The sequence below is a fragment of the Cinclus cinclus genome, chromosome 6, assembly GCF_963662255.1.
Source record: "Cinclus cinclus chromosome 6, bCinCin1.1, whole genome shotgun sequence".
Classification (NCBI taxonomy): Eukaryota; Metazoa; Chordata; class Aves; order Passeriformes; family Cinclidae; genus Cinclus; species Cinclus cinclus.
In genome coordinates, this window is record NC_085051.1 from 54,328,453 (window position 1) to 54,354,644 (window position 26,192).

At 43.9% G+C, this 26,192-nt stretch overlaps 1 protein-coding gene across 1 annotated transcript in view; it reads right to left on the minus strand.

Moving 5' to 3' along the window:
- The window catches only part of AKT1 (AKT serine/threonine kinase 1), a 71,718-nt gene that overhangs the window by 35,959 nt on the left and 9,567 nt on the right, over positions 1-26,192 (minus strand). Inside the window, exon 2 of the mRNA XM_062494780.1 lies at positions 1,882-2,010. Coding sequence (XP_062350764.1) covers positions 1,882-2,010 — 129 coding nt within the window. The remainder of the gene's footprint in view (positions 1-1,881; positions 2,011-26,192) is intronic.

The following is a 26,192-nucleotide window of genomic DNA, read 5'->3' on the forward strand; positions in this document are numbered from 1 at the left end:
ATGGGCCATTTCTTTGAAGAGCTGGACTCGATGATCCTTGTGAGTCCTGTCCAACTCAGAATATTCTGTCAAGCTGTGAAAGTGTAGAGAGCACCCAGAAGGGACAGAAGTGCTGGCAGCACTGCCTGCTACTGCCTACGTGAGAAATTAAATCCTGGTGGGGAAACTGGCTTCTGTGGACCCAAATCCACAATAATGACTTCTAGCAAGGAAGCCCCACTCCACTCATCAACGCCTTCCTGACCTGCCACCAGGGAAGAGCCTGGCAAGAGCCTGCCTGCTCACCAGGCAAGAGCCACTGCTAGAAACATCCTCCCACCCACCGCCCAGCCCACGATGCCTCTTACAGGGACTACAGGCATGTGCTGTGTCTTCTCTGACAATGTTCTGATGCCATGGTAACAAACCAGTTTATCTATAAATGCTGAGACTGATGGGCTCAATCTGCCAAAAAAGCACCATATTCCTGTTGTGAAAACTGATTTAAGTTAACCCATTTTAAAGGCAACTCAGACAAAGAAAAGGCAATGAGCACCATTTTTACTCCTTAGCACTGAGCTGCCCAAGTAATGCAGTTAGCAGCAAGAGGATGGAAGTGTCCCCCAGAAAGTGCATTTGTTAAAAGCCTCTGGCTATACACCAACTACTGAATTAATTTATGAATTAATGGCTTTCTGCTGCTTTGCTTTACCTTCTTGATCTGTAAGAAGATACCAGTCTAAAGAGGAAAGTACTATGTCATTACCGGAATGAAAATACTACGACAATTTTGCCTCTCAGTCAAAGACAAAAAGCCCCAGAGCACTCTTATAATCCTGCACAGAGGTACCAGGCAACAGCATGTCCATTATTTATTCCCATCATCACTCAGAACAGGTATATGCTGCTACTGGAAGAAAAATAATGAACAATCCCATTAATTCCTACTGCTGCCCAGCCCTCTTCCAGAAGCAGGGTGTTTTAAAATAAATACCTGCTTAATGATCAGCTTTGAAGATGAACCCCCTGTATTTTGAGCTACCTTGTAATGAAGAGGGAAAGCCCCTATCCTTCTCTCTGCAGAGCTTTGCTTTCAGAAGTCACCAGGAACATGGAACACATCATTGTTACTAACAGGTGCCACAACGATCTATTTTTAAGTGGTGGAACGAGACACAGGCAGATCATGACACAGGAAAGATTAAGAACAGGAGAAAATAAAAGCTGGAAGTATACAGCGCAAGGTTTAAAAACATGAGCAAGAAAAGGAAATTATCTTCAGAGTCTTCTATCACATCCTGTGCTGCAGCACCTGAGCAAAGTCGGAAATGTTTGCATAGTAGAGAGCACAGAGGTTAGGAGATGTCATTATTTCCAAACCCTATTGTTGGCTTTGACAGAAGAACTATGGGTATGTGTTCAAAATTAAGAAAATCCAAGGGTGCTACATTAAAACGTGTGCCCACTCTGCATTCTCTTATGCTAACAATTAAATAACTCTGACCTACATCAATACTGCTGGAATTCTGATCTGGTGGCAGAAATGCTTCTGCTGTATCTACCTGCCAACTACATGCACCTGGGTGAATTTTCACTTTAAAGCAATTTGCCGACTAACATACATACAAAATATTAACAAATAGACCCATTTTACTCAATAACCAGAAATAGTAAATTACTAGAACACCTTAAAAAATAAAAATAAGCATAGAATCAAACCTCCACATTACAATAATTCCTGAGAAACACAGTGGGATTTATCAGCTCAAATAAACACAGTTATTGTGCAGGTACATTGCTCTGGGCAGATCTGAATGTAATGTTACTGATGTAGCTTACCAGCTATGTTACAAGAAGACATCAACCCCCAAACTGGACGAGGGAACAGCTACAAAAACTTACGAGCTACTGAGAAGTTATTTAAGGGTGATTCCCGCTGGTCAACATCCTGTGGCCGCTCCTTGTAGCCGATGAAAGTGCCATCGTTCTTCAACAGAAAATACCGTGGCCTCCATGTTTTGATGTATTCTCCTGGAAAGAGAGGATGGGCAAAGGGAAACAACATCAGAAAACACCCCAAAATTCTGACACACCAATAATTTCTGTTAATATTGGGACTATATGTCATCCTGACAGCAGCAGTTTTAAGAACACTTAATTCAGTCTGATACAAACAGTGGAAAAATACAGGCACTGAGTCACATACTGATAGCAATGTTAGCCATAAAAATGGGACTTCATGAAAGGTAAACAGCTATGTTTTGTTCTTCCATCTACTTTGATTTTCATTCAAATTCTGTAACATCTGCCTTAATGCATTTTAAATTTTAAAAAAATCAGAGCAGATGTCCTATGTATTATTTTTGCTATTGTCATTTTTCATACTGACAAGTGGAGAAATTTTTTTCATTTACATTTTGCAGCGCAAGTATTTTAAACAACAATGGGTAATTTACTAATTAGTCAACTGCTTTATCAAACCAACAGTCACTTTCAGACCATAAGAAGATAATTCTCTGCTTATGTTACGTAACATCACTCACTTCTCTCACAACATCTCAAGCATGAAACACATGATATATCACAATATGAAGGGGAAAACACTGGTTGATGTATAGTCACCACAAAGTCGAAAATAAACATCTACTCTGAAAGATATGCCACCTCTCTTTGTCTGAGGAAACACCCATTGCTCACACCATGCTACTGCTCATCTGAGTAACTTGCACAGGTGACACTTGTGTGACTGTGTTGCAACCACATTCAAAATGTTCAGCAGCAGAATAAGAAGAAAAGAGTTAATCAAAACCTCAGTTATTTACTAGATTTATTAAGCTGGTCTTCAGGGAAGGAAAACAAAAGTCTCACCAGTGGCTCTCCTGGATGACTGCCAGCATGCCTCAGTTTTTTGCTTATTGACCAGATAATTGTTTTCTGAGGCAGTCTCTCAAGAACCTCAAATAGCTTTTCATGGTGCCAAACTGCCCCTCTAGTCCTACAAGGTACTGCAGTAATGTTTCTACTCAACTGAGTCGCAAAAATCTCATTCAAGGTGTTATTCTAAACACAGTACTGGCCATACTTTCCAATTCTGCTCAACCAGCAACTGATTCAAAAATTTTTAAAGCAAATGGTCAACTACAAAGCACCCACAGCCATGCATCAACCATACCCTCCTCCCTTCTGTATGGTTTCTCACTGGTTTGTTTAACAGTGAGGAGATGAGGGAGCACGCTAGGAGCTGAACTCCTTTCCAGCCTGCCACAGCAGGACCACACCTATGCATCCCAGAACGCTGCCCTGCAGTGGCTGGTGCCCAGTGCCTACAGGTTCACCTGCTGGCAAGCTCTTCAACCAACCAAAAACAGTGAGAGGAGAAAGCTCGCCAGATTTACTGGCTCTGGCAACCTGCTGCTCTCCTGTTCTCCCAGGCTCCTCTCACACTCTCCTGCTGCTCAGCTTTCCTCTGCTGGTGATTTCTCTCCCAGCAAAATGCACCCTGCCCCAGGAACTCCCTTGCAGCTGCTTTGTCTCCTTCCTCTCCCCACAGACCTCCTCTCCATCTGTGGTGCAGTTTCAACCTGCTTCGGGCAGCAGCTGTGCCACTTCTCAGTTCACACTCATCCTTCTCCCTCCTGCATACAGAAGCAGAAGCAACCCTGACACCCACACAACACAGACACGGGTGTGCACAGCTCCCACCAGCTTCTTTCACCTCTTTAGTCCTCACTGGGATTTCAATTTTCTAATCTAAAGCAAAAAACTAAGAGCTACTGAACTGTTAGAGGGAGTCACACAAGGCCACCTTTGCAGTGGCCATATCTGAAGAAAACATCCTTTTAAACTGATGAAACTGAAGTATGGGGCAAGAAAGAGGAGAGCAAAAGGAGCACAAACCCTCTCATTGTTTCTTTTAGAGACGGCTGTTACTGCTCTAAGTATTACACCAAGCTATAAGGTGTTTACGAAAGTGTCATCATCACTCCAGGAATTTCAGAAGAACTCATCTGTCATAGTTTAACATTTATAGGCAAGGAGGTAAATGTAGAAGGTTCTGTTGTCATCATCTTTTTAATTCTGACCTTAATTAAATGCTGAAAACTTTCTGGGATCAGCAGGAGATTATGAAGCCTTTCACATTTAAATTATCAGTCCAACTCGGCCCAGATCAGTGAGATTACTCCAGTGTCATTACTATTACACCACAGATGTGACTACAGGGATGAGAAGATTTGTGGCACACTCAGCCCAACTCCTGAGTAGAGGTTTGCCAGGTAAGCAGGCTGGGGACGCAGCTGCCCAGACTATCAGGATTTTGGAACATGCTGTTACCTACCTGACTTGTTGCTATTCTTTTGCATGAAGTGCATCCAGGAGACCAAATGACCACCATATATCCCTAACCATATCCACACTTAGGACTAAATCCAGACTGGATGGGCCAAAAATTATCTGAACACAGACAACACTGAGAGTTTCTATTTCCCTTACTCCCTAATTTATGCTGCACATCCTCCCCACTTTACAGACGAGACATTTACAGAGGGGACATTAATTTTTTGCAGATTCTGAAATCATTATCTGGTTATTTCAGTGAAGTATACATAATTTTAAACAGAATTACACTGTACTTCACAGAAGACTTTCTCTGAGATTAGATGCTTATGTTTGGCTCACATATTTTCTTACAGCTTTATCCCACCGATCTGCTTCTCTGTTAGAAACACATCCTCTAACAGGATTAATCACACAGTTTTTAAAATGGTGCATTCCATACATATATAGCATCCTCCTCCACACTCACTGCTTCTGTATGAAAAATCAAGGATTTCATTACCACCAGTCTTTCTGCAGGGATCATTCTACTTGGATCTTTCTTTAAGCATTACTGCAGCTGGTTATGGTTCCTGATCCACCTTTTTAATTTGCAGATAAGTATTATGATTTTATTTAAAATTTTTTCCACATGTCTGAAGCTTCATGAATACAGTAATACGGCAATCAAACATATTATAGATTATTGTTCTTGACAAGAAGAGTATGAGGCACAGTGCAGCATCTGTGGTACAAATTTTTATTATATAACACAGTGAAGTTGTACTTTGGCATCCTGCAAAAAAGTGGCAAGACACTGCCTGGTGTGTGACTTCTCAAAGAGATGATCTCCAAATATAACTTTTATAATTCAAGCCTGAGCAAGCTGTAATTCTTCTGCAGAAGCCTGGACACACAGATTCACCCACAGTCATCAAAAAGATGTACAAAGTGCATATTCTTAAGAAACAAGTTTATATTTTTATGATTAGCTAGAAGACTATAAATGGCCTACAGCCCATGTGAACCACATCAAAAGGTGACTGTAAATCTGAGTACTGGAGGCAGAAAAGGAGTTTGTCAATACAGACAAAAAAATAATTATGTGGAACTGCTGGGACAAAGCTGTCTGAAAAACATTAACACCTTTTCCTTCCTCCGATATACTCAGCAAGCTGTCATGCCTCAAGAGTGAACTGAGCCGTTTCAATTTTTGCTCTGTGTTCTTTGTTCCTGTTGCGGTTTTGTTTTTAAGAATCACAAGAAGAAGTTACTTGAAGTCACTAATATTAGCAGTTGTGTAGTCACACTAGAAAGAATTGTACCAAGTACAGTGAATGCAAGCATGTGTGGCAAATTCTATCAGACAACACTAAAAAAAAAAAAAATTATCCACCATGGAAAAGTGAACAATTTACAAAGCAAAACATTTTTTCCTCTGTGATTCATTGCTTGTGTAATGCCCTGGCAGAGCCTTCTTTGTTTTCAGTAACAGAATGCTAACACTGCAGAGACAGGAAAGCAAAAGCATGGGTTATAAATCCTACATGCAAAATCCTGGAACTAAAGAGACTCCTCTGTAGCTTGCTAGCTTTATTATTTAAAATCTTTATGTACCATTCTGTTTACTCCAAGCAATTTCCAAATTGCAAAGATTCCCAAACTGTATATATCTGGAAACATACACAAAGATTGTTATAGACTGATTTCCCTTTATTGCCTTGTGTCTGCCCCCACACACTGCACATTAAAATACTTAACACACACTCAGAATGTAAACCCATCTCATGCCAGAAAAGCTTTCTCGTTGTTACACATACTGCAAAAGCACACTTATGCCTGAATATTTCAGAAAAACTTGAACACAAAACTCCTTTGGTTCATGAAAAGTTAATTCTACTGAGGATTTACAATAATGCAGGGTTAGATTATTTTCCTCTCCTCCCCACAACAGTATCTCACCGAATCTGGAGCTGTCTACCACTGATAGAGTGTCTAACATCAGAAACAGCTGCCACTCCCTGGGAAGCTCACGGGGTAAGTGGAGAATAATGAGCAGCAAGCACCAGCAGAACAAAAGAAAATCCATCTTTATTTACCAACTGCTGCATGCTTGTTGCTGCATCAAGCTCATTCAAAGCCAACACCACACCCTTTAATTCAGAACAGACTATATTTAAGAAGCCTCTGCTTTTGTTTTAATCAACTCATACATACCAATGGTAGAAAAAAAAAATTCATTAGGTTAACCAAGTCAGCATCCAATGCTACCCTTAATATTTACAAAAGCACCCGAACGACTATTAACTTTCTTATGGCCCAAAGTAACCAAGTAACAAGCCCAGAAGCACTGACTGAAAACAAAGTCTCAGTTACATGAAATGCAGTCAAGTGGCTACCACAAATCTACCAATAAATAATGCATTAAACTTTGTACTCTGAGCATCGCAAGTAGCACCTTTAATTGCATTTAAGCATAACACTAAAAAAATGAGAGCTTTTGAGTTATGCAAGCCTTCTCTACATTCCCACACGCTCTGATGATGTAGGGCACTCCCTGCTTGTACAGCCCCAGTTCCTGTGCGAGGGAACATGAAAGTTATGCCAATCGCAGCGCTAATGTGCCACCCATCAAAGGCCCAGTGACTCATTTCTGAGCCTCAATGGCCATGAGAAGTGGTCTGCATCCTGTCGGCCTAATAAGGGCTCGGAAAACAGATGCCAATTTCCTTAAAAACGTGAAGCTTTCAGGAGCTGCCATCTCGTTCCTTCTGAGGAGTTGGATGGGGATTTACGGTTAATTCTTACTGCTTCAGTAAATTGAGTAAGTGTCCACTTGCTTCAAAACTAGCTGAAATCAAAACAGTTCTGGAAAAAGAAAGCAGGACTTGAAAACTTGCCTTTGCATTTCTAAAGAACACAGAAGCAAACTCTTTCCAAGTGCAGAGAGCTAATTCTGGATCTTAACGACCTGACACCAAACAATTAAGTCTAGGGTGACCCGAATGAAAACTTTCAGCAAAAATATGTTTTATTTTTTATAAAAATAGCTGCACAGACACCCACCAGGCTGGTGCAGCACTCTTTGCTCCCTTTTGCACACTGTCAGAACAAGATATTTAAACAAAGATTTCAGTAGCTTGGGGAAATCAAAAAAGAAAGGTGAAAAAAAAGAGATTAATGTCTTTCCCAACACGCTGGCGCTTGGCGGAGAGAGGAGGACCTCTGGTTTGTCTGCCTATTCAGAGGCGCACCGAAGGGGCCGGGGCCGGTTCTTTGATGGATTTTTTTTGGGCCCCACTCTGGATGCCTCCTCGGCCACGGCCTCCAGCGTACAGCTGCAGAGGCGCTCCCTGTGCCTGGAATCTCAATGAGGTGGCTGGGCTTGCCGACAGGGCTGCTCCCTGCTGGGGAGGTCACCCACAGCCCACGGCCCCAGCGCCAGGCCAGCAGCTCGGCTGTTCCGTGTGCCCGGCCAGCACCGCACAGCCCGGCTGCTCCGTGTGCCCGGCCAGCACCGCACAGCCCGGCTCCTCCGTGTGCCCGGCCAGCACCGCACAGCCCGGCTCCTCCGTGTGCCCGGCCAGCACCGCACAGCCCGGCTCCTCCGGCCATGGCCAGCACCGCACAGCCCGGCTCCTCCAGGCACGGCCAGCACCGCACAGCCCGGCTCCTCCAGGCACGGCCAGCACCGCACAGCCCGGCTCCTCCGTGTGCCCGGCCAGCACCGCACAGCCCGGCTCCTCCGTGTGCCCGGCCAGCACCGCACAGCCCGGCTCCTCCGTGTGCCCGGCCAGCACCGCACAGCCCGGCTCCTCCGGCCATGGCCAGCACCGCACAGCCCGGCTCCTCCAGGCACGGCCAGCACCGCACAGCCCGGCTCCTCCAGGCACGGCCAGCACCGCACAGCCCGGCTCCTCCGTGTGCCCGGCCAGCACCGCACAGCCCGGCTCCTCCGTGTGCCCGGCCAGCACCGCACAGCCCGGCTCCTCCGGCCATGGCCAGCACCGCACAGCCCGGCTCCTCCAGGCACGGCCAGCACCGCACAGCCCGGCTCCTCCCGGCACGGCCCGCACTGCACAGCCCGGCTCCTCCCGGCACGGCCCGCACTGCACAGCCCGGCTCCTCCAGGCACGGCCAACACCGCACAGCCCGGCTCCTCCGTGTGCCCGGCCAGCACCGCACAGCCCGGCTCCTCCGTGTGCCCGGCCAGCACCGCACAGCCCGGCTCCTCCGGCCATGGCCAGCACCGCACAGCCCGGCTCCTCCCGGCACGGCCCGCACTGCACAGCCCGGCTCCTCCCGGCACGGCCCGCACTGCACAGCCCGGCTCCTCCAGGCACGGCCAACACCGCACAGCCCGGCTCCTCCGTGTGCCCGGCCAGCACCGCACAGCCCGGCTGCTCCGTGTGCCCGGCCAGCACCGCACAGCCCGGCTCCTCCGGCCATGGCCAGCACCGCACAGCCCGGCTCCTCCAGGCACGGCCAGCACCGCACAGCCCGGCTCCTCCGTGTGCCCGGCCAGCACCGCACAGCCCGGCTCCTCCGTGTGCCCGGCCAGCACCGCACAGCCCGGCTCCTCCGTGTGCCCGGCCAGCACCGCACAGCCCGGCTCCTCCGTGTGCCCGGCCAGCACCGCACAGCCCGGCTCCTCCGGCCATGGCCAGCACCGCACAGCCCGGCTCCTCCAGGCACGGCCAGCACCGCACAGCCCGGCTCCTCCAGGCACGGCCAGCACCGCACAGCCCGGCTCCTCCGTGTGCCCGGCCAGCACCGCACAGCCCGGCTCCTCCGTGTGCCCGGCCAGCACCGCACAGCCCGGCTCCTCCGGCCATGGCCAGCACCGCACAGCCCGGCTCCTCCAGGCACGGCCAGCACCGCACAGCCCGGCTCCTCCCGGCACGGCCCGCACTGCACAGCCCGGCTCCTCCCGGCACGGCCCGCACTGCACAGCCCGGCTCCTCCAGGCACGGCCAACACCGCACAGCCCGGCTCCTCCGTGTGCCCGGCCAGCACCGCACAGCCCGGCTCCTCCGGCCATGGCCAGCACCGCACAGCCCGGCTCCTCCCGGCACGGCCCGCACTGCACAGCCCGGCTCCTCCCGGCACGGCCCGCACTGCACAGCCCGGCTCCTCCAGGCACGGCCAACACCGCACAGCCCGGCTCCTCCGTGTGCCCGGCCAGCACCGCACAGCCCGGCTCCTCCCGGCACGGCCCGCACTGCACAGCCCGGCTCCTCCAGGCACGGCCAACACCGCACAGCCCGGCTCCTCCGTGCCTGGCATGGCCCTAACGTGGGCTCCCACAGTCCCAATGGGCTGATTTAGGGCACAACAATGCATTCCCCCCACCTTCCCCCACGGGCAGTGCGATGGCTGTGGGGTGCATGGCCGTGACTGACGTGACCACCGACAGGTTCAGGAGCAGTGCCGCCTCCTCCTCCGTGGTATCAGCTTTTCTAAACCTCCCGCCGTTTCTCAAGCTCAGGGCAAGCTGCAATACAGGGCCCCTGCTCCGTTATCATATCTTGGAGGAATACGGGGGGGAAGGGAGGTGGGCATGGAGCTGGGGCAAAGGCTGATGGATGAGCCATCTGGCCTTCCAGTGACAAAGGGAGCTGTGGAAGGACAAATCCTGGTCACCTAGCACCCCACATCTGCAAATTAACTTCAGAAAGTAGCACATACCTTTGACTAAGGGCTTCCCACAAAGCTATGTATAAAAGCAAATGTACTAGAAGCTGCCCCTGTCTTCAGTTACACAACAGCACAGGTGGGAAACACCTAAGGAAGGCAACGGGTGTTCTGATTCACAAAGCTGGCCATGGGAGAGATGAGAAGCCGGATTACAGAGAAAGAAAAACAGATTCTCACCCAATACTTTCTCTCTGCAGGGGATGGACAACTACCACGTTCTCAGATTCTATCTGTGCCAAAGGGTTTGAGATCACCAGCCAACACCACCACTGCAGAAGATGACACCTCTGTATTTTTTACCACTATACTTCAACTGTATAGTTATGTAAAACTGAAATATGGAGGCTTTTTTTTGTTTTGCTGAATTTCAGTTTAGAAGGTCAAAAATGTTGCCATATTGCTTACAGCAATCAATTTAAGCAATACCAGATATTCCCAAAGGAGTAAAAGAGAATTAATCAGCATGTAAAAAACTCCTTACTCCTACCTTTGGCACAGCTTAGTCAGGCTAGTCCTAACCTACAGCTGTCTCCAGTGGGAGAAGATGTAAATGAAATTTCATTAAAAACAGCAGTTTTAAGGATAGCTACATAAATTACAAGAAAATACAAAGTGATTTCTTAAGCTATACTGAAAACAATCTCAGAGTGCATTGCATCTTCACTACCTCATGGTGAAAACAAAAGGACCTAAAATTACTGAGGTGTCCAACACGATTAGAAAAATCTTTTCTGCAATAAACTTGCAAGCATCTACAGGATTTTAACAAAATAAAAGATTCCTGTAACAGAAAGCGCCATCATGTATTTCTCTGCTTTTGACAGGTGCCCAACTCTCCCATTTTTATAAATAAATAAAAATGACAGAGGAGGTGTCAGATTCACTGAACTGAATTAAGCATACTTAGAACAATTATTTCTCCCCAAGTAATTTTTACCTTGACACTATGATGGAAAATAGCACAAGCAGCTAACAAGGTACTTAAGCTAATAAGCTTCTGCAAGTTTTTAAATCTCTTCTGTTAGAGGAAGGAGGTAACTACAACTGTTCCTCAAGCTCAGTCTGAATACTGTATTCAACACTTCTGCAAATCAAGCTCTTAAATACACCCTATGTACTTATAAAAACAGTGTGACTTAGTCTTCCAAAGATTTTATGTCTACTACAAATACAAAGAAAAATAAAAACGAAACCAGAAACACCAAACACACCACACCCTGGTGTATTTGAACAAGGATGGGCTTTTCTAGACAACATCTGAAAGTTCATTCAATTATTTTACCTTTACACCTAAGGATCCTTAGGCATGACTCTTGTGCTTATCTGAACACATGCCTGATTTGAATGTCACAAACTCAGTAATGTTCTTCAGTAAATCCCATCTAGAGATTGGCAGAGTGTCTGAGGGGACAAAGCAAAAAACACACACAAACCAAAGATCTTCCAGAACAAATTAAGACTGAAATCACAGGTTTTTAACTTTTATTCCTCAAGCAACCTAAACATAGGGGACATTCAGGAAAAGCATCATTAATTGATTAAAAATTATTTTAGGTCCCTTCCCTCACTCTGCCCCATTAAAAAAAGATTAGGTGAGTCAAGAACTTGGGCAAGAGTGTTTTTCATGTTGCATTTATTTGCTTCATGAACATTAAACGTGGAAAGTACTCAGCAGAGGCATCTCATGAAAATCCCAAAGTTGGTGAGGCTGAGAGATGACCTGGCAGGCTGGGGGGTGGGAGTCCATGGGAAAGCAAGAGCAGAAGAGGGAAAAAGCAGGACACAGCCACAAAGAGAACAGAAAACGTCCACATTGAGGATGTTTTCATCCACCACTCCTTGAGTCTCTGGCTTGCTCTTCTAGGCTCCCATTACCACATCTTTGTATCATTCACAAAGTGAATCAAAACCTCAGGGAATTTTAAAGAAATGGAGGGGAAAAATAGGCTAAAGGACATTAGGGAAGATTTATGGAAACATCAGCATCTCTAAAATACACATGAACCAACATCGGAGGCAGTTTGAAGGGGGGGGGAAAGCTCTCTCTGTAGAAACTAAGCTACAGAACATGGATTTTAATAAGTAAGCAATTTATGGAAAAGAAAGATATCAACACTTTGTATTGTTATCCTTTAGCTTCTGGGTTTGAGTACTGATTTTCAACATAAATGCACAGAGATGTCTTCAGTCACTTACAATAAAAGCTCTACCAGTAATTGTGTGATCATGCTGTGTATCAGGAAATTTCTTAAAAGTGCCGAGAAAATAAAATCTATGTAGAATTTTAAACATGTTTATACAAACGGATAAATATTTTGTAGAAATATGAATGAAAGCTAAGTTAAGCAAACATTTCAATGGAAAAAATAAGAAGCAACATTAAAAGAGGTGGTGTCCTTATAAGGCTGGGGCTACTTTGGATTTCCCTTCTTCATTTTGTCACTAGCAAGTCAACAAAATCCTGGAGGAACACAAGGAGACCATGTTAGTTCTAATAAAAAGTTTCATTTATCTTGAGGCATTTAATGGCCATCAATGGAAAAATTAGGAGCACTTCCCAGAAAGCAAATCCTAATATTTGTTATCATGGCAACCTCCTGGTTACACCTCCAAATTTAGTATTCCGCAGATAAGTTTTACTGAGTCACTACCCCAAACTCAGCAATGAAAATCTCCTCCAGATAACAGGAGTGCTGCCTCACTTCAGAGGAATTTTGCAAAGTAACTTAATTGCATGCTGAGAATTTATTAAAGCAACTTCACCACTGAGTAGCTTAAAAGCAGAACAGCCACTTTGGTGCTAAGCTTAGCTGAGTAACACAGGCATAAGAAACTCTGCCAAGGATTTCTTTGCCTTGGACTGAGGTGTATCATCACTGTAAAGCAGAGCACAATCCACACTGCTGCCTTAACAGGGTCACAAGCTCAGTCAGACACACTATTACAACTATTTTTATAATAGACAGTAAAAATGTTGAGTCTTCATATAATCAAACAGCAAAATTCCTGCTGGATTTCAGCAGTACCACAATTTAGCCCTGTGACATTGAAACATGTCTAAAATACAACTAAAACCACAACATATAATCACAACTGTTTTTTTAACCCCAAAGTTATCTGTTATATTAAGTTCATTATACTTCTCCATAACAGCTGAAAGCTCCAGGAGAGATGCATTTCAGTGACATGAATATCTGTTTCTTACACAAGGACGAATGAAATAAAGACCAACCTGAAAAAAGACACATTAAAGACCCACCTACCTTGACACTGATACCATAAATAAATTTCCTTGGTGCCAACAGCATCTTGCTACACTAAAGTCACTTTTCATTTTAAAAATAGCATTAAAAATGAACAGTATATCCCACACAGAAGTGGGAAGCAGATCGACACAGAAGATGGGAGCTTGAATTACAGTTTATAGTCTGTGGTGCCTCTTACTTTTGTTTTGGGAAAACATGGCAAAAATTCCAATCTTTTCTATTCAATCTGCTCCCCTATAAGCAGTGGGAAAACAAACGTCACCCCCAGCCTGCCCTAAACTTGGAGCAGTTTCTGTGGGCATCAAATCTGGCACTTGCCTCACTGGATCTTCTGAGGTCAGGGACTGCTGCATCGGCCCCACCTTTCCTCCACACCTGGTTTTCCAACCACAGCACAGCACACAACTGCTCCTCACCACACATTCCTTCATCCACCCAAATCCTGAAAACCCCATCCCATAACTGAGCAGAGTCACTCTCTGTAGTTCCATCTTCCCACTCTCACTAGGCTGTCCTCAAAGAACAGAAGCAAAACAAACTCCAAAACACATCCCTTGCCTAACCACATTACAGCTACCCCATCAGGTGTAGAACTTGCAACAGCTACAATAGCTGTCCAGGAAAGTCAGATTGCCACATTTCATGAACACCAGAAAACCATAAATAAAGCTTTAAACTCGTATGACAGCTTTTTGTTTCTTCTTGTTTATAATTTTTCTTTTTTTAAAGGAGAGAGATAAAGCCCTACAGGTCACCCGGGGTAACCTTCCTGAAGGCCATCTGGGGCTACACTCGTTCCTTAGGGACTTCTGGCAAGGAAGGTACAGACACAGGCACAGAAAAGTCTGCATGCAAGCACTGCTCGATGCTTAGCACACATTTCCTGTCACTGCTCCCTGAGCCAATGCTTCCAGCTCAGGTGGCAGCTGCTGGTGCTCCTCTGCCACTCCAGGGGTCAAGCCAAGCAAGGCCACCCTGCAAACCCTGCTGCTGCCAGTAAGGTGGGAAGGGAGCAGGAGGAGAAAAGGGGAGGGACAGAGGCACCTTTGAGAGGCAGAAAACTGTGCCAGACACGAGTCAAGATGTGGCTACAATTCTAGCTGAGCAGTGTTGACAAAGGGACAAGCTGGGTCTCTGAGGGGCAGAAAGGAAGGGCAGGGAGAGGCCACAGCCCGACCCGCACCCCAGGCCATGCCACTTGTGCCTGTGGCTGTCACCAGTCCTCTCCTGCTCCTGTCCCAGCACCAGTGCAGGCAGCTGGAAGCACAGCTTGTGCCCAGTCTGTGGGGAGAGAGTTTTGCTCCCCACTCAGGACCTCATTGGTGATAGGCAGCCAAATCCAGCAAGATGAAATCTCCAAGCTATATCCTTTAGATACACACAGACACACAGGTCTGTTCCACAGAGTTAACGTGGAGCCTGGCTGAGAGCACAGGATCCTGCACTGACCCTGCTCCTCCACAGGCACAGCCAACACTCATGGGAAAATCTTCCAGTGTCACACTGGCCACCAGGACTGTACCACCCTCTGGTCTGGGCAAGCTGTAAGGTTTAGATTATTTCCCTGTTACTGCTTTTGCACATTTATTTCCCCATCCCCTGTGAGAAAATCTTTTAAACTTCAGGATTACACCCTGAGTACCAAACTAAGAGACAAAAATGTTTCCAAAAAGCAGTCACTGAACACTTATAATTTTCATTTATCTACAACATACTAAATGAACCTTGGTTGTGGGCAGACTTATTGCAAATTATGGTTTTCTAAAACACATTTGGCTATAGAAATTAAACAATACAGGTTAACACTCTCTTTTTTTAAAAAGAAAAAAAGAGAGAACAAAGGAGACAAATGAAAATTACTGTCCTGGTATTTTATTTGGTGGTAAAATTGCAGCTCAACTACAAGATAAACTAAGCCCAAGTCCACTACTGGGTCACTATCACCGGTTAGAGAAAATGTTTTTTTCTACACACTTTTCTTCCCCTCATCAGAGAATCCAAATTTTCTAGTTTAAGCATTTTCCTGATTTCAAAATAAATGGAAGCCTTTTCAAGTAATGAAGATATCTAGTTATTTAATCACAGATGCAGTACAAGATTAAAATGGCTTCAAAAATTAATCTTTTATGATAAAGTTTCCCAGTGAACATTAAATCAACAGGTTCCAAATTTCAGGTATAAAATCTGATTGGAACTGCTGCTCTGCAAAACTACCACATGCTTCTTTCTGTTCTTACTGAAAATGCAGTCTAAATTGCTACCTTCATAAAGAAATATAACCAATATTAACAGGCGTCTATGAAAAATTCTGGATTGCCTGCAAGGATTGTTGTACTTAACCCAAAGATAACATTTACAGTAATTTACCAAACAGAAATCAACTGCTCTGCAGATATGCATACAAGCAGGTTCTTGTTTCATGCTGCAGTTACAATTTCTACCAAATTTTTGGTGGTGGCAATTGAACAGCTTCATTTGCACTCCTCTAATTTTTGCACCTAATTCATGACAGCACACAGGATGGAGAAAAAGGTGCGTATGGTATCATGAGGTATTCTTTGATGTCTTAATTCTTAAAAAGGAAACTGTCAACAGTAAGCTGGAAAAAGGATGATGATGAAAATGCAGAAAGACAGAGGTGAGGGAAATAAAAGGAATTTTTTTAAAAATGGAATTTAGGACTATAAACATCAATGCCTTTTAGAAAGAGATTCATCCATATCCCCCCTTTATTTGTACTGAAGTTCAATAACATTCTCTCGAAGTTACCAATTTTGAGAAAATCCTGGATAAACACTTGTGTTAACCCAGCTACATGGCTCAGTGCCAAATGTAATGCCAAACTTCCCAGTTGCAAAACGAGCTGTTTTTACACACCAAAGTAACCACGCAGCAGGCCTGCCGAGCCTGAAGACAGCTGACAGAGATGACTGTTGCTGTCCCCCCATTGCACCGACATCCATCCAAATACCAACATCTGCTGTGCTACAATTTACTTTTTACACAACATTTAGCAAAACAGTGCCTCTGACTGCAGCATCATTAAGGAAGTAACAACAAATAAATCGCAAAGTCCCATCAGACAATTGTAAAATTAAAGCATAGTTGGCTTTGCATACAGCGAGCTTTAGTTCAGCCTGCTGGACTTCAGAAATAATAAGCATTAGAAAGCATTTTCTTTTATTAAACACACAACACACAATTCTGTAAACTGTGACAAGTGTAATCCATCATTACAGTGTAAATGACAGTTCTGAGGATACTGACTTGACTCCATCGGCAGAGAAGCAGACGCCTCTGAGGCAGCACTGCCTGCCTGGGAGCATCGCAGCAGCCCAGACTCCTAACAGGATTACACCGTGCCTGGGAGTGTAAGCTCTAAATTCAGGGCCCACTCCTTTCTAAACACTCAGAGCATGTATTTGCACTTGCAAAGTAAGGAATTAACATTCCTAGAAACTCAAGTGCTCTTTGCTTTAAAAGCAGGACTGAGCACGGGGTCCAAGGCAATCGAACACCATGGCACAGAGGCAAGGTGGGCTCTGGTAGTGAGCTCTGCTACAAATGCACAGCGTAGAGGTTCAAACCAGGATTTTGGCTCCTGAGTGCAAGCCAGGTGTGGGGAGTGGTTCCACTGTACTGCCCAACACAGTTCACACAACAGAAGACCCTACACGATCAGGGTCCTCCAATCAGTTGTCCTTCAACCCTTCACACTCGCATCACTCAGGCTGCACTGCCATCCTGACACTGCTGCATGGCTCAGGATTTTATTGGAACACAGGCAAAAGAGGAGGAAGAACAAAGAATTTTAATCCTTAAAATTGCAACCGATTTTCAAAACCAAATCTTTCTTCATTCTGTCCTACAGCAATTCTATGAATGCAAAAATAAGCAAAGAAAAAAAAACCAAAACCAAAAAACCTCCTCACTTTCTTTTGAAAAGAAGATACTGAAATGAAAAATTTCATGAAAGAACACCTTGAATTTTATTAGGCATCAATTAAAGGGTTTTCCCCTCAATCTTTCTGCTCCACATCACCCTCTAACATATTTAATTAAAAAAAATACCTGAATTACAAACAGCAACATTTTTTTTTGCCAGAAGAATCAGTCCCCCTACATCTCCAGACAATGTGTCTGTCAGGAACAACAACATACCAACATTCAGCTCAAGAAAGAAGAACTTGGCATGCTGTATTTCAAAGCAGTTTCACCAAAACAATACTGTTTCCCTTAAATCCCTATCAGCTTAATAGTGGAAGACAATAATATTTCAGATAACATACACAGCAAGCATTTTGGTAAATTCAGTGGACATTCTTTAACCAATCCAAAAATACCCAATGTCCATAGAAATCTTAATTCATGCTAAAGGCAAGGGGTTAAGGCTTAAATACTTCTGGGGGTTTTGGCCAGTGTTGATCTGTTAGACTATGTACATATGCACACACACACAGATAGATATATATATATTTATATGCCCATTATGGAACACAGGAGAAGCCATGCAAAAGACAGCCTATGCCCAGATCCTCTCCCAGGCAGGGTGTTGTTGGAGGACAGACTTCTCTGTGTTAGCTACTACATGTTTGCACAACACAAGTCAAGGTCCAATTTGGAAACTTATCTGAAGAGCTGCTCTGCGCAAACTTTAAGTTCTGAGCCTCTGAGTTCAGAACTGAAACACTATTTGTTTGTCCATTTATCCCCTGGCACAGTTGGCTTTTTGTCAGACAGATGTATGCCACATGTAAGTCATTTCCCAACCTCTCTGCTCCACCTCCCTCCACACACACTGCACACACTCTGACCCCTCAGCAAATGTTGTAAGAGAGGAGGAAGTGTTTCTGACAGTTTGTATACTCTTCACAACAATTTTATGCCAGTGTATAAATGTCTTCTCCTGCCCTCCAACCCTACTTGTAAGGAAACAAAGCAAAACAAACACCACTTCCGAAACAACTGAATGCCCTAAACCTAGCAGCAGGAAAGGAAAGGGGAGGGAAGGGGTGGAGAGGAAAGGACGGAGAGGATGGATTACACTGAAGCTATTTTTGTCCTCTTCAAGTGGATGGGCAGAGACAACTAAATATAGAATTTATCAAGGCAGGTGAACAAGAAATATGACATGAGCCCCATGTTCCAAGGAGTAAGCAATAAATGAAGTACACTTCTACCTCCCAGCCCAAAGAGCTTCCAAAACCAAACTTACTTGCATGAGCAAGATTCAGTTGAACAAATACTCAACTCACTGCCTCCTTCCCCTCAGACATGTCACAACGTACATATTAAGCAGATAGGTTTCCTGTCTCTTACCTGCTTGTACTATATATAAACAAGACTACAAAGTTCACATTAAAATGGAAAGAGCTTCACTCTGGTGACTCTGGACAGAAATTCTTTAGAAGAAAGTATGCTTGCACGTACAGCTGGGTAATAAAGCTTTGCTTGAAATCAAACATTAAGGAATGTTATGTTGTCAGTGGCAACACAAAGGATGTGGTTTCTACGAAATTTAACCAGTTATGTGAGGGACAATTGTTTTATTCTGGTCACGCTGCAGTCCAGGGCTTGCTCAGAGTAACTGCTACAGTAGTCTGGATTTCGTAAGTGAAAATCCGTTTATACATATTTTTAACTCCTTCCAGGGTGTGAGCTAGTGTGTGAAATGTCCTGGGTGGCTGGTGCCAGAAGCACACACTCCATTCAGTAACTCTGAGCAAGCCAGGCTGGAAAACAGACAGCAAGACTCACTCAGGCTCTTGGGCTCACAGAGCCTGCAGCCAAGGACCCAGACAATCACATTCAGGATGTTAAGGGCTTTCCCTGTCAGCACACAGAAGTGAGCAAGGAAATCTTTGAAGGGAAGACATGGCACCCACCAGTCAAGCCATGACTCCAGTGGAAGTCACACTCACATCAGTGCCATTATCTGGACTCAAAGAACAGAAAGCTTTTATGTGGAACATTTCCCTTCTTCCATCTGTGCTCCCAGTTACCACAGCATCCAAGAGTCCCACAGCTTGAGCTGCATTTGTCCTCACAACATCCCCATGAAGTAAGGAAGTGCTGTTATCACCACTTTACAGAGAGGGAACTGGGGCACAGAGAAGAGAAAAATAACCCTGTCCTAGGTGACTGTATAAGGAGGAAGTTTGCGGCAGACCAGGGGAAGACTGGCTTCAATTCTCAGTTCCAGGACGGTACCCTCATGCACCCGACACCTCTTCAGCTCCTAGATGCTCTGCCTTCAGTTTGACTGACCTACCAAGCTCCTCTGGGCCACAAGGAATGGGTAATGGATATGCCTTTTAGCAATAGCATTTCCAGCCCCAGAAAGATGGAAGAGGGTACCAGACATAAGGGCTGTTTGCATTCAGTCCAAACCTGAGCAAGGAAAACAATTTCCAAAATAACTATCACTATCCTGGTATTGTGGGAAAAGGAAGGAAGATGCATGAAGTTTTCAAAGCAGAAAATTAAAAACATCCACGGCAGATTCTAAGTATAATTTTAAAATAATTAGTGAAAGTTTAACAGGAAGCTGGCATTAGACATGCATCCTTCAACAATCTCCCTGTTCTAGGGAGTTTAGGTTATACAACAATAAGAATAAAAAGAAGTCCCTTTGGTATTACAGCTATCTCATTTCATACACAGACCCAAACACAGGTCTAATGTAGTTTCATAGGGAGACCTTGGCTCCAGACTTCACACAACAATATTGTCTCAGATAAAACAAATTCCACAGGCTGCACGCTGCTCAAGGTTTCCCATTGCTTGGCTGAGCCAGGCTTCAACCCTGCCCTCAAAGGCTCTCTTTTCTACATGAAACAGCACATCAGATCCAAAATTTACTCTAGTTGCAACCATCCAGAGAACCTGTTATGAAATAATCTACAACTCAGGGGCATTCATAAAGCAGTATTTAATGCCAACTGTCTGAGGTGACTATTACCCTGGAACAAACAGCAGAGATCTATCACACTATGGATCACCAAGTTGATTGAATCTGACTCCAAAAGGTGACTGCTCATCTCAGTGGCCAAAAAATGACAAGACTGCTACTAAACCATCATGAACAGGCCTTGATGAATGACAGTCACTGCACTGACTGGGTCAAAGGAAGAAATTTTTGAGTTGGTGGTAGCTGAGGACACCAGATCAGCTATGGTGAACTTCCAGGTCACCTCTGCATGGACTACTCTGGCAACTGCTGCTAAGCTGGACCTCGTGGCCCAGGCCTGGACTTTTACAACAGGCTATTGCTGTAAACTCCAGCCACCAGTAACAAAATGTGCATCTAAAGCACACCTCCTCTGCTACAGAGCCTGAAGGAGCTGTAGCCAACCAGCTTCTTCTGAAGGCAGCACCATCAGACACCTAATTCAACTTCTATCAATGATAAAATAGAAGCCAGGCTTGAAGGTGACCAGAAAGAACAGAGCTAGTTCTACCACACATCCTGCTACCCCCAAATTTCTCCCCTTTCTTTTATATCCTATAAAAAAGTGAAGGAGAAATGTTTCTAACCTCATCCCAGCCTTTCTGACAGCAAGTGTCACAGCAACAAGAGCCAAATAAACAAATGAAAGCAAAATTTCCAGCAGCTTCACAGTTTACTCATGTCTTAGTAAACTAGACATTCTAGCAATTAAAGCATAAACTTCTGGGTTCAGACCCAGAACACTTACAAAAAGTAGTAAATAAGCACAGTTTGTTTATTATTCCGAGTTTTGACCCCTGCCCTTGAAAAAGCCCAACTTCTGTATTTGAACAGACCAGCCAACACTGAAAAATGAAAAGGCCTGCTGACAACTGAAGAACTGCTATTTATTTTCTGTTTGACGGCCATCACGAGGAATATGAAAAATAATGCCAAACACCTCTACAAATGGGATTGTTAGTCTCCTTCAAAATCAAGGTGGGCTTTGCATGAGATTCCCAATACCACAGTATTAAACTGGTCAAGAATCACAGAATACATTAGGTTAAAAAGTGCCATTTGAGGTAACCTGGTCTGATCACCCTTCCCGAAGTGGGGCCACTCAGAAAGCTGTAAGAGAATTCCTAAGAATAATAGTGCATGACGGTAATTCAAAATTTAAAAACATACAAACACAAGAAATAGAACAAATGCAATTTTATCAAATTGAAATTTACAAATCAAATTTGAGGAATAAAATCTCAAGCCTGCTTGGCCATGTACCCTCATTTTTTTCTCCTTACCCCCAATAACTGGTCTGAGCATTTTAAGAGTCAACAGAAAGATGAGTATCAATACATTCTCTGTGTGCTCTGGGCATAAAAAGGAGAAATGAATCCACTGCTCCTTCATGGTTTATTTCACCACATGAATGATGAGAGAAAAAGAACAGGATTGTACATGGTCACAAAGGTATGCATGGCCCCTGAAGCGTGAACATATATCTACAACCACACATCCTGTTGTGTGTCATTCCATTTCTAAAATAATGCCTGAAAGAGGAAAGTCTCCAGAAACATGAGGTTTTGCCATAAGCACATCCTATTCACAGGAATAAACAAACCTCTCCAAGAAACCAACAAGAGCTGTTGTAAAGTAGTCCATTCCTAGCAGCTCCTGAGAAGAAAGCTTTCCTCTGGCCAAAGGTTTCTTAAAATGTGAAGAAAACTTCATATATATCCATTTTTTTTGCATAATCCTACCAGTAACATGTCAGATGATTAATAAAAAAAAACACACCCAAACCCCAACCCTTAAAAGTGCATAAAGCGTATTACAGTGTATCTGAATTCTTTCCCCTATTTTAGATGCAGCTTTTCTGTACCATAATGATTTGTCTTACTGCAGTACACAGCAACTTCACACACACATCTGGATCTGAGCCACCTGCTGTACACATGGAACAACGAGGCAGTCCCTGTTCTGCAGAGTTGACTGTCACAGGACAGGGACAATGGAAAGCCAGACACTGACACACACAAAAAGGGGGACTGATACTGGGCATCGATGGGAACAGCAGTCTCAGTACACACACATTACAAGTTCATTGGGGCCTTTTATAAGCAACACAAGGAGCCAAAGCTTTTGAAGAGGACAATAAAGCAGCACTGCAGCTGTTTACAGGGACCATTTCCCAAGTGTGAAAGGGTATAGCACGAGAGAAAGCACTTAAGTGCTTGCCTGCTTCTACGTTGTAATCACAGTATAGACCCATGCTAGGCTAACGGGAGGCAGAAGTTAACATCTTAATAGCAAATTAGAGATGGTAAAAATAGGTATGAAAAGCAAAAGCAGCTGGTTTTGTAGCTCAATGCAACAGAGGAACTAGCGGTAGGGACAAAGCAGCAGCTTAGAGAACGAACAGCACTCTGAATAGGACATGGTTACATGCCAAGCATACAAAGATGCGAGATGATGCAAACCTTAGAAAAGTATATTCCCCTCCTCCATGTTTTGCTTTTGTTTTCCACTTTCAAGAATAACAGTACAGTCCAACAACTACAGGAACTTTGAAAAACTCAACTTGAAGATTAAAAAAGTCTCTGCAGCTGATCTGCTTAGAGCTGCTGTACAGCTGAGACAAGTCACTATTTTTCAGAAAGAAATCTGGCCACCTGCTGCTCTAAGCAGAGAAAGCGGGATAGATGTAAAATCATACTTCCTCTGAAATTACAACTGATATTACCCAGGAAACACAGACTAGACTGGGAAAAATATGTATTAATTTCATACGGTGCAATGTGCTGAACTGAACTGTACATGGCTTCATTCTGTTCTGACAGGTTTGCTCATCTTAAAATCATTTTATATTATTCCCAATGAACAATCTTCTACAGACACTTTAGACCTGTGGCTTCTGTTCAAGTCAGATCATAGATATTGGTAAGACTGGGGCATCACAAAACCTCAGGCATTAACAAAAAACAAAGTTACATGAGTTATTATGGAAGGATGAAACACCTACAGAACAAAATGCTCCTACTGCAGCAAGAACAGCACATTCTAACCCAATAAAAGCAATCACCAAGTCTAGTCACAGAGCACACTAGAAATCAGATCAGTCTATGCCAATTACAAGGTGTAAGTTTTAAGCAACTGCTTCTAATGCAGCTGAGCCACCATGGCTGAAGGGAAGACAAGGCTCCACTGCATCTGTCTTTAACATGGCTGTCCCACTGTGTTCAAAATGTGAGGTCACATTTGGCTGCCTCATCTTTACAGCCCCGCTGCATAAAGGGTGAGAATTAACCCAGCTTGTAAAAGCAACAGTCTGGAGGAAAAATGCTTAATTTTACCTGAATGTGCTGAATCTGGCAAGAGCTGACAGGGAACACACAGAACCCTTTTAAAAATACACAGCATCGTTTATTACACTGGACAGTACTTTGTGTTGCATAATCCAAGCTTTTGTTTCAAGCAAGAAAATGTTTTCTAAATATTTTGTCACCATGACAGTCTAGCCTTGGACTATAATTCTGCCCTTGGTTACTCCAGAAAACCCCTGTGAAGTCAACTGTGTTGCCCAGATCGTCACTGCATCCCAGGCTGCTGGGAAGGCTCACCTGGCAGTGCAGCCACCAGCATCCTCCTGGGCCTGTGTGCTCTGCACAGCTCTTTCAGCCTGAGCTCTTTTTTTGCCTGCCACAAACTAAGATCTGCGTGAAGAAACAACATCATACCTAGGAGGAAGAGAGGTTTGCAACTATGAAGCACCAAACATCTTCCCAATAGGTTCAGCTTTAACCAAGACAAAACCTACTCCCAAGATAGCAGAATGAAAAATTTTAAACACAGAGAAAATGAGGCATTAAAAAACACCCCAACTTTGAGGCCCTGTTCCAAGTAAAAACATGTCTTTCAGGACATCAGTCTGGAAACTAGATCTGAGCAGATACAGCCCAAGTCCACAGCACAGCCCGAAGAAGAGCAGAGGAGCATTTCCGTATGACTCAGGAAGCCCAACAAACACTTCTGCAGAACGAGATCAACAGGGTGTTTATATACAGCAGCAGCGTCATGTGAACGGGTGGCTTAGTCTGTGAAATGAATGTTTGCATTGTCATTAAAAAAAAAAAAAAGCCCAAACCAAAAAACACCCTCTATTCCACACTTACAAGTTTCCAACATAAAAACATAGCAGGGGAAGGAAGTACTTCAGCAGCCAAAATTTACAAATTCTTACCATAACTTTGGCACAGTAAACTTCTCCAGTGTCACAAAGGCCTATTCTTCAGGGGGCTTGGTTGCCTTTTTTTTCAGAAGGACTAATCCACATGTGAAGGCTATTAAACAACACACAAAATGCCAACAGAAGCATAAACATGCACATTTTGTGTGTGTCTGTCTTCCAAGTTGTATCTGTTTTTCCTTTCACAGATACCTAAGAACAGTCTGGAGGCAGGTATTCTTGCTTTCTCACTTTTTTTTATGAAGCTCAGTGAGCTTTTTCCTTTCCCAAAGTGACAATGCTGCTTTATTTTAATTCATTCAAATTAGTGAGAGAGATTCACCCTCTTGAGCTGCACTCAAGCAGTCAGGCTTCAGGAATTTAACAAAGAATGAAGATTTTAATACAGAGAGGTTTTGCTTATTAGTTTGACTACAAAAGAAATTCCTCACAGTACCCTTTCAATTGTTTGAGAGGCACCTTACTAGAACCTCAGAGAAAATTCTAAGTTACACTTGGAATTTCTGCACAGCAAAACCAATTCAAGCTCTGAAAGTCAGCATTTTTTTTCCTCTTATTATCTGAAACGACGTAAAAGCCCTAACATAGATTTGAAAGAAATATAACAGAAAATTCTGCCTGATCTAAGTACATAGAGCTAAATTTATCCTTTAGTTTCCAAAACACCACTTTGAGATTGGGCATTTAGAGTTCTATTCACTGGCTAGAAAAAAGCCAAATGGTACATTTTAAAAAAGTGACTTTGAAATATTGTTATGAGAACAGGGACAAGCTATGTAAACCCTAAAATTCTGTGGGTCTTTGTATTCACAATTATTGTCACAAACTAAAAGGCTCATATTCCCTACTAAGCAAACATTTACAATTAAATCCATTCTGCACAAAGCATTTGCATTTTGAGATAGAACAGTCAGTTGTTCAGCTGCTGTGATTTAGATGGATTGGTTCATTATTGCTGCAGTTTGTTTTCTGCTACACTGTATAACAAAGGGGTGCCAATGTGGTCCTGAATGGCTTTAAAGCTAAGTATGCTGCTATTCTTCCATGATGATGTAATTTAACCATCTTCCCATCTCTCAGATCAAGATATCTTGACTTTACAGGCTAAACTTCATCAGAAACAACAGAAACAAGCTGTCACAGAAGTGTTCAATAGGCATTATAAGTCAGCTGGAGGTTGTTGCTGGCAAGTTTGCAGTGGTTTTCCACAAATGAAAATGCAGTTCTCCCCTAATTCTTATTTAGAATAAATGCTTTTCTTATCATGCAAGAGATAAGGCAACTTTGACTTCTACATCAGGAGATCCATCAGTTATATACCTTTCAAACGTTCCTGCTATAGTAAAAACATACCTACATCAGAAAAGAAGACCAGATTTACAACTATCCCTGCTGCAAAGAGAATTTCAAATTGAAAAAGTCAAATAGTATCCTACTCTTTCACTGTCTAAAAATAACACCAAAGACAGTATTAAAGTCACCGATTTCATTCTTTAAGAGAGATTAAAGTGAGAGCGATTTCTTACACATGCAGACAGTGAGAGGACAACAGAGAATGGCTTCAAAATAAAAGATTTAGATTAGATTAGGTTAGAAATTCCTTAGGCTGAGGGTGGTGAGGTGCAAGAACAAGCTGCCCAGAGAGGCTGTGAATGTCCCATCCCTAGAAGTGTTCAAGACCAGTTTGGATGGGGCTTTGAGCAATCTGGTCTAGTAGAAGATGTCCCTGTCCATGGCAGGGGGGCTGAACTAAATGATC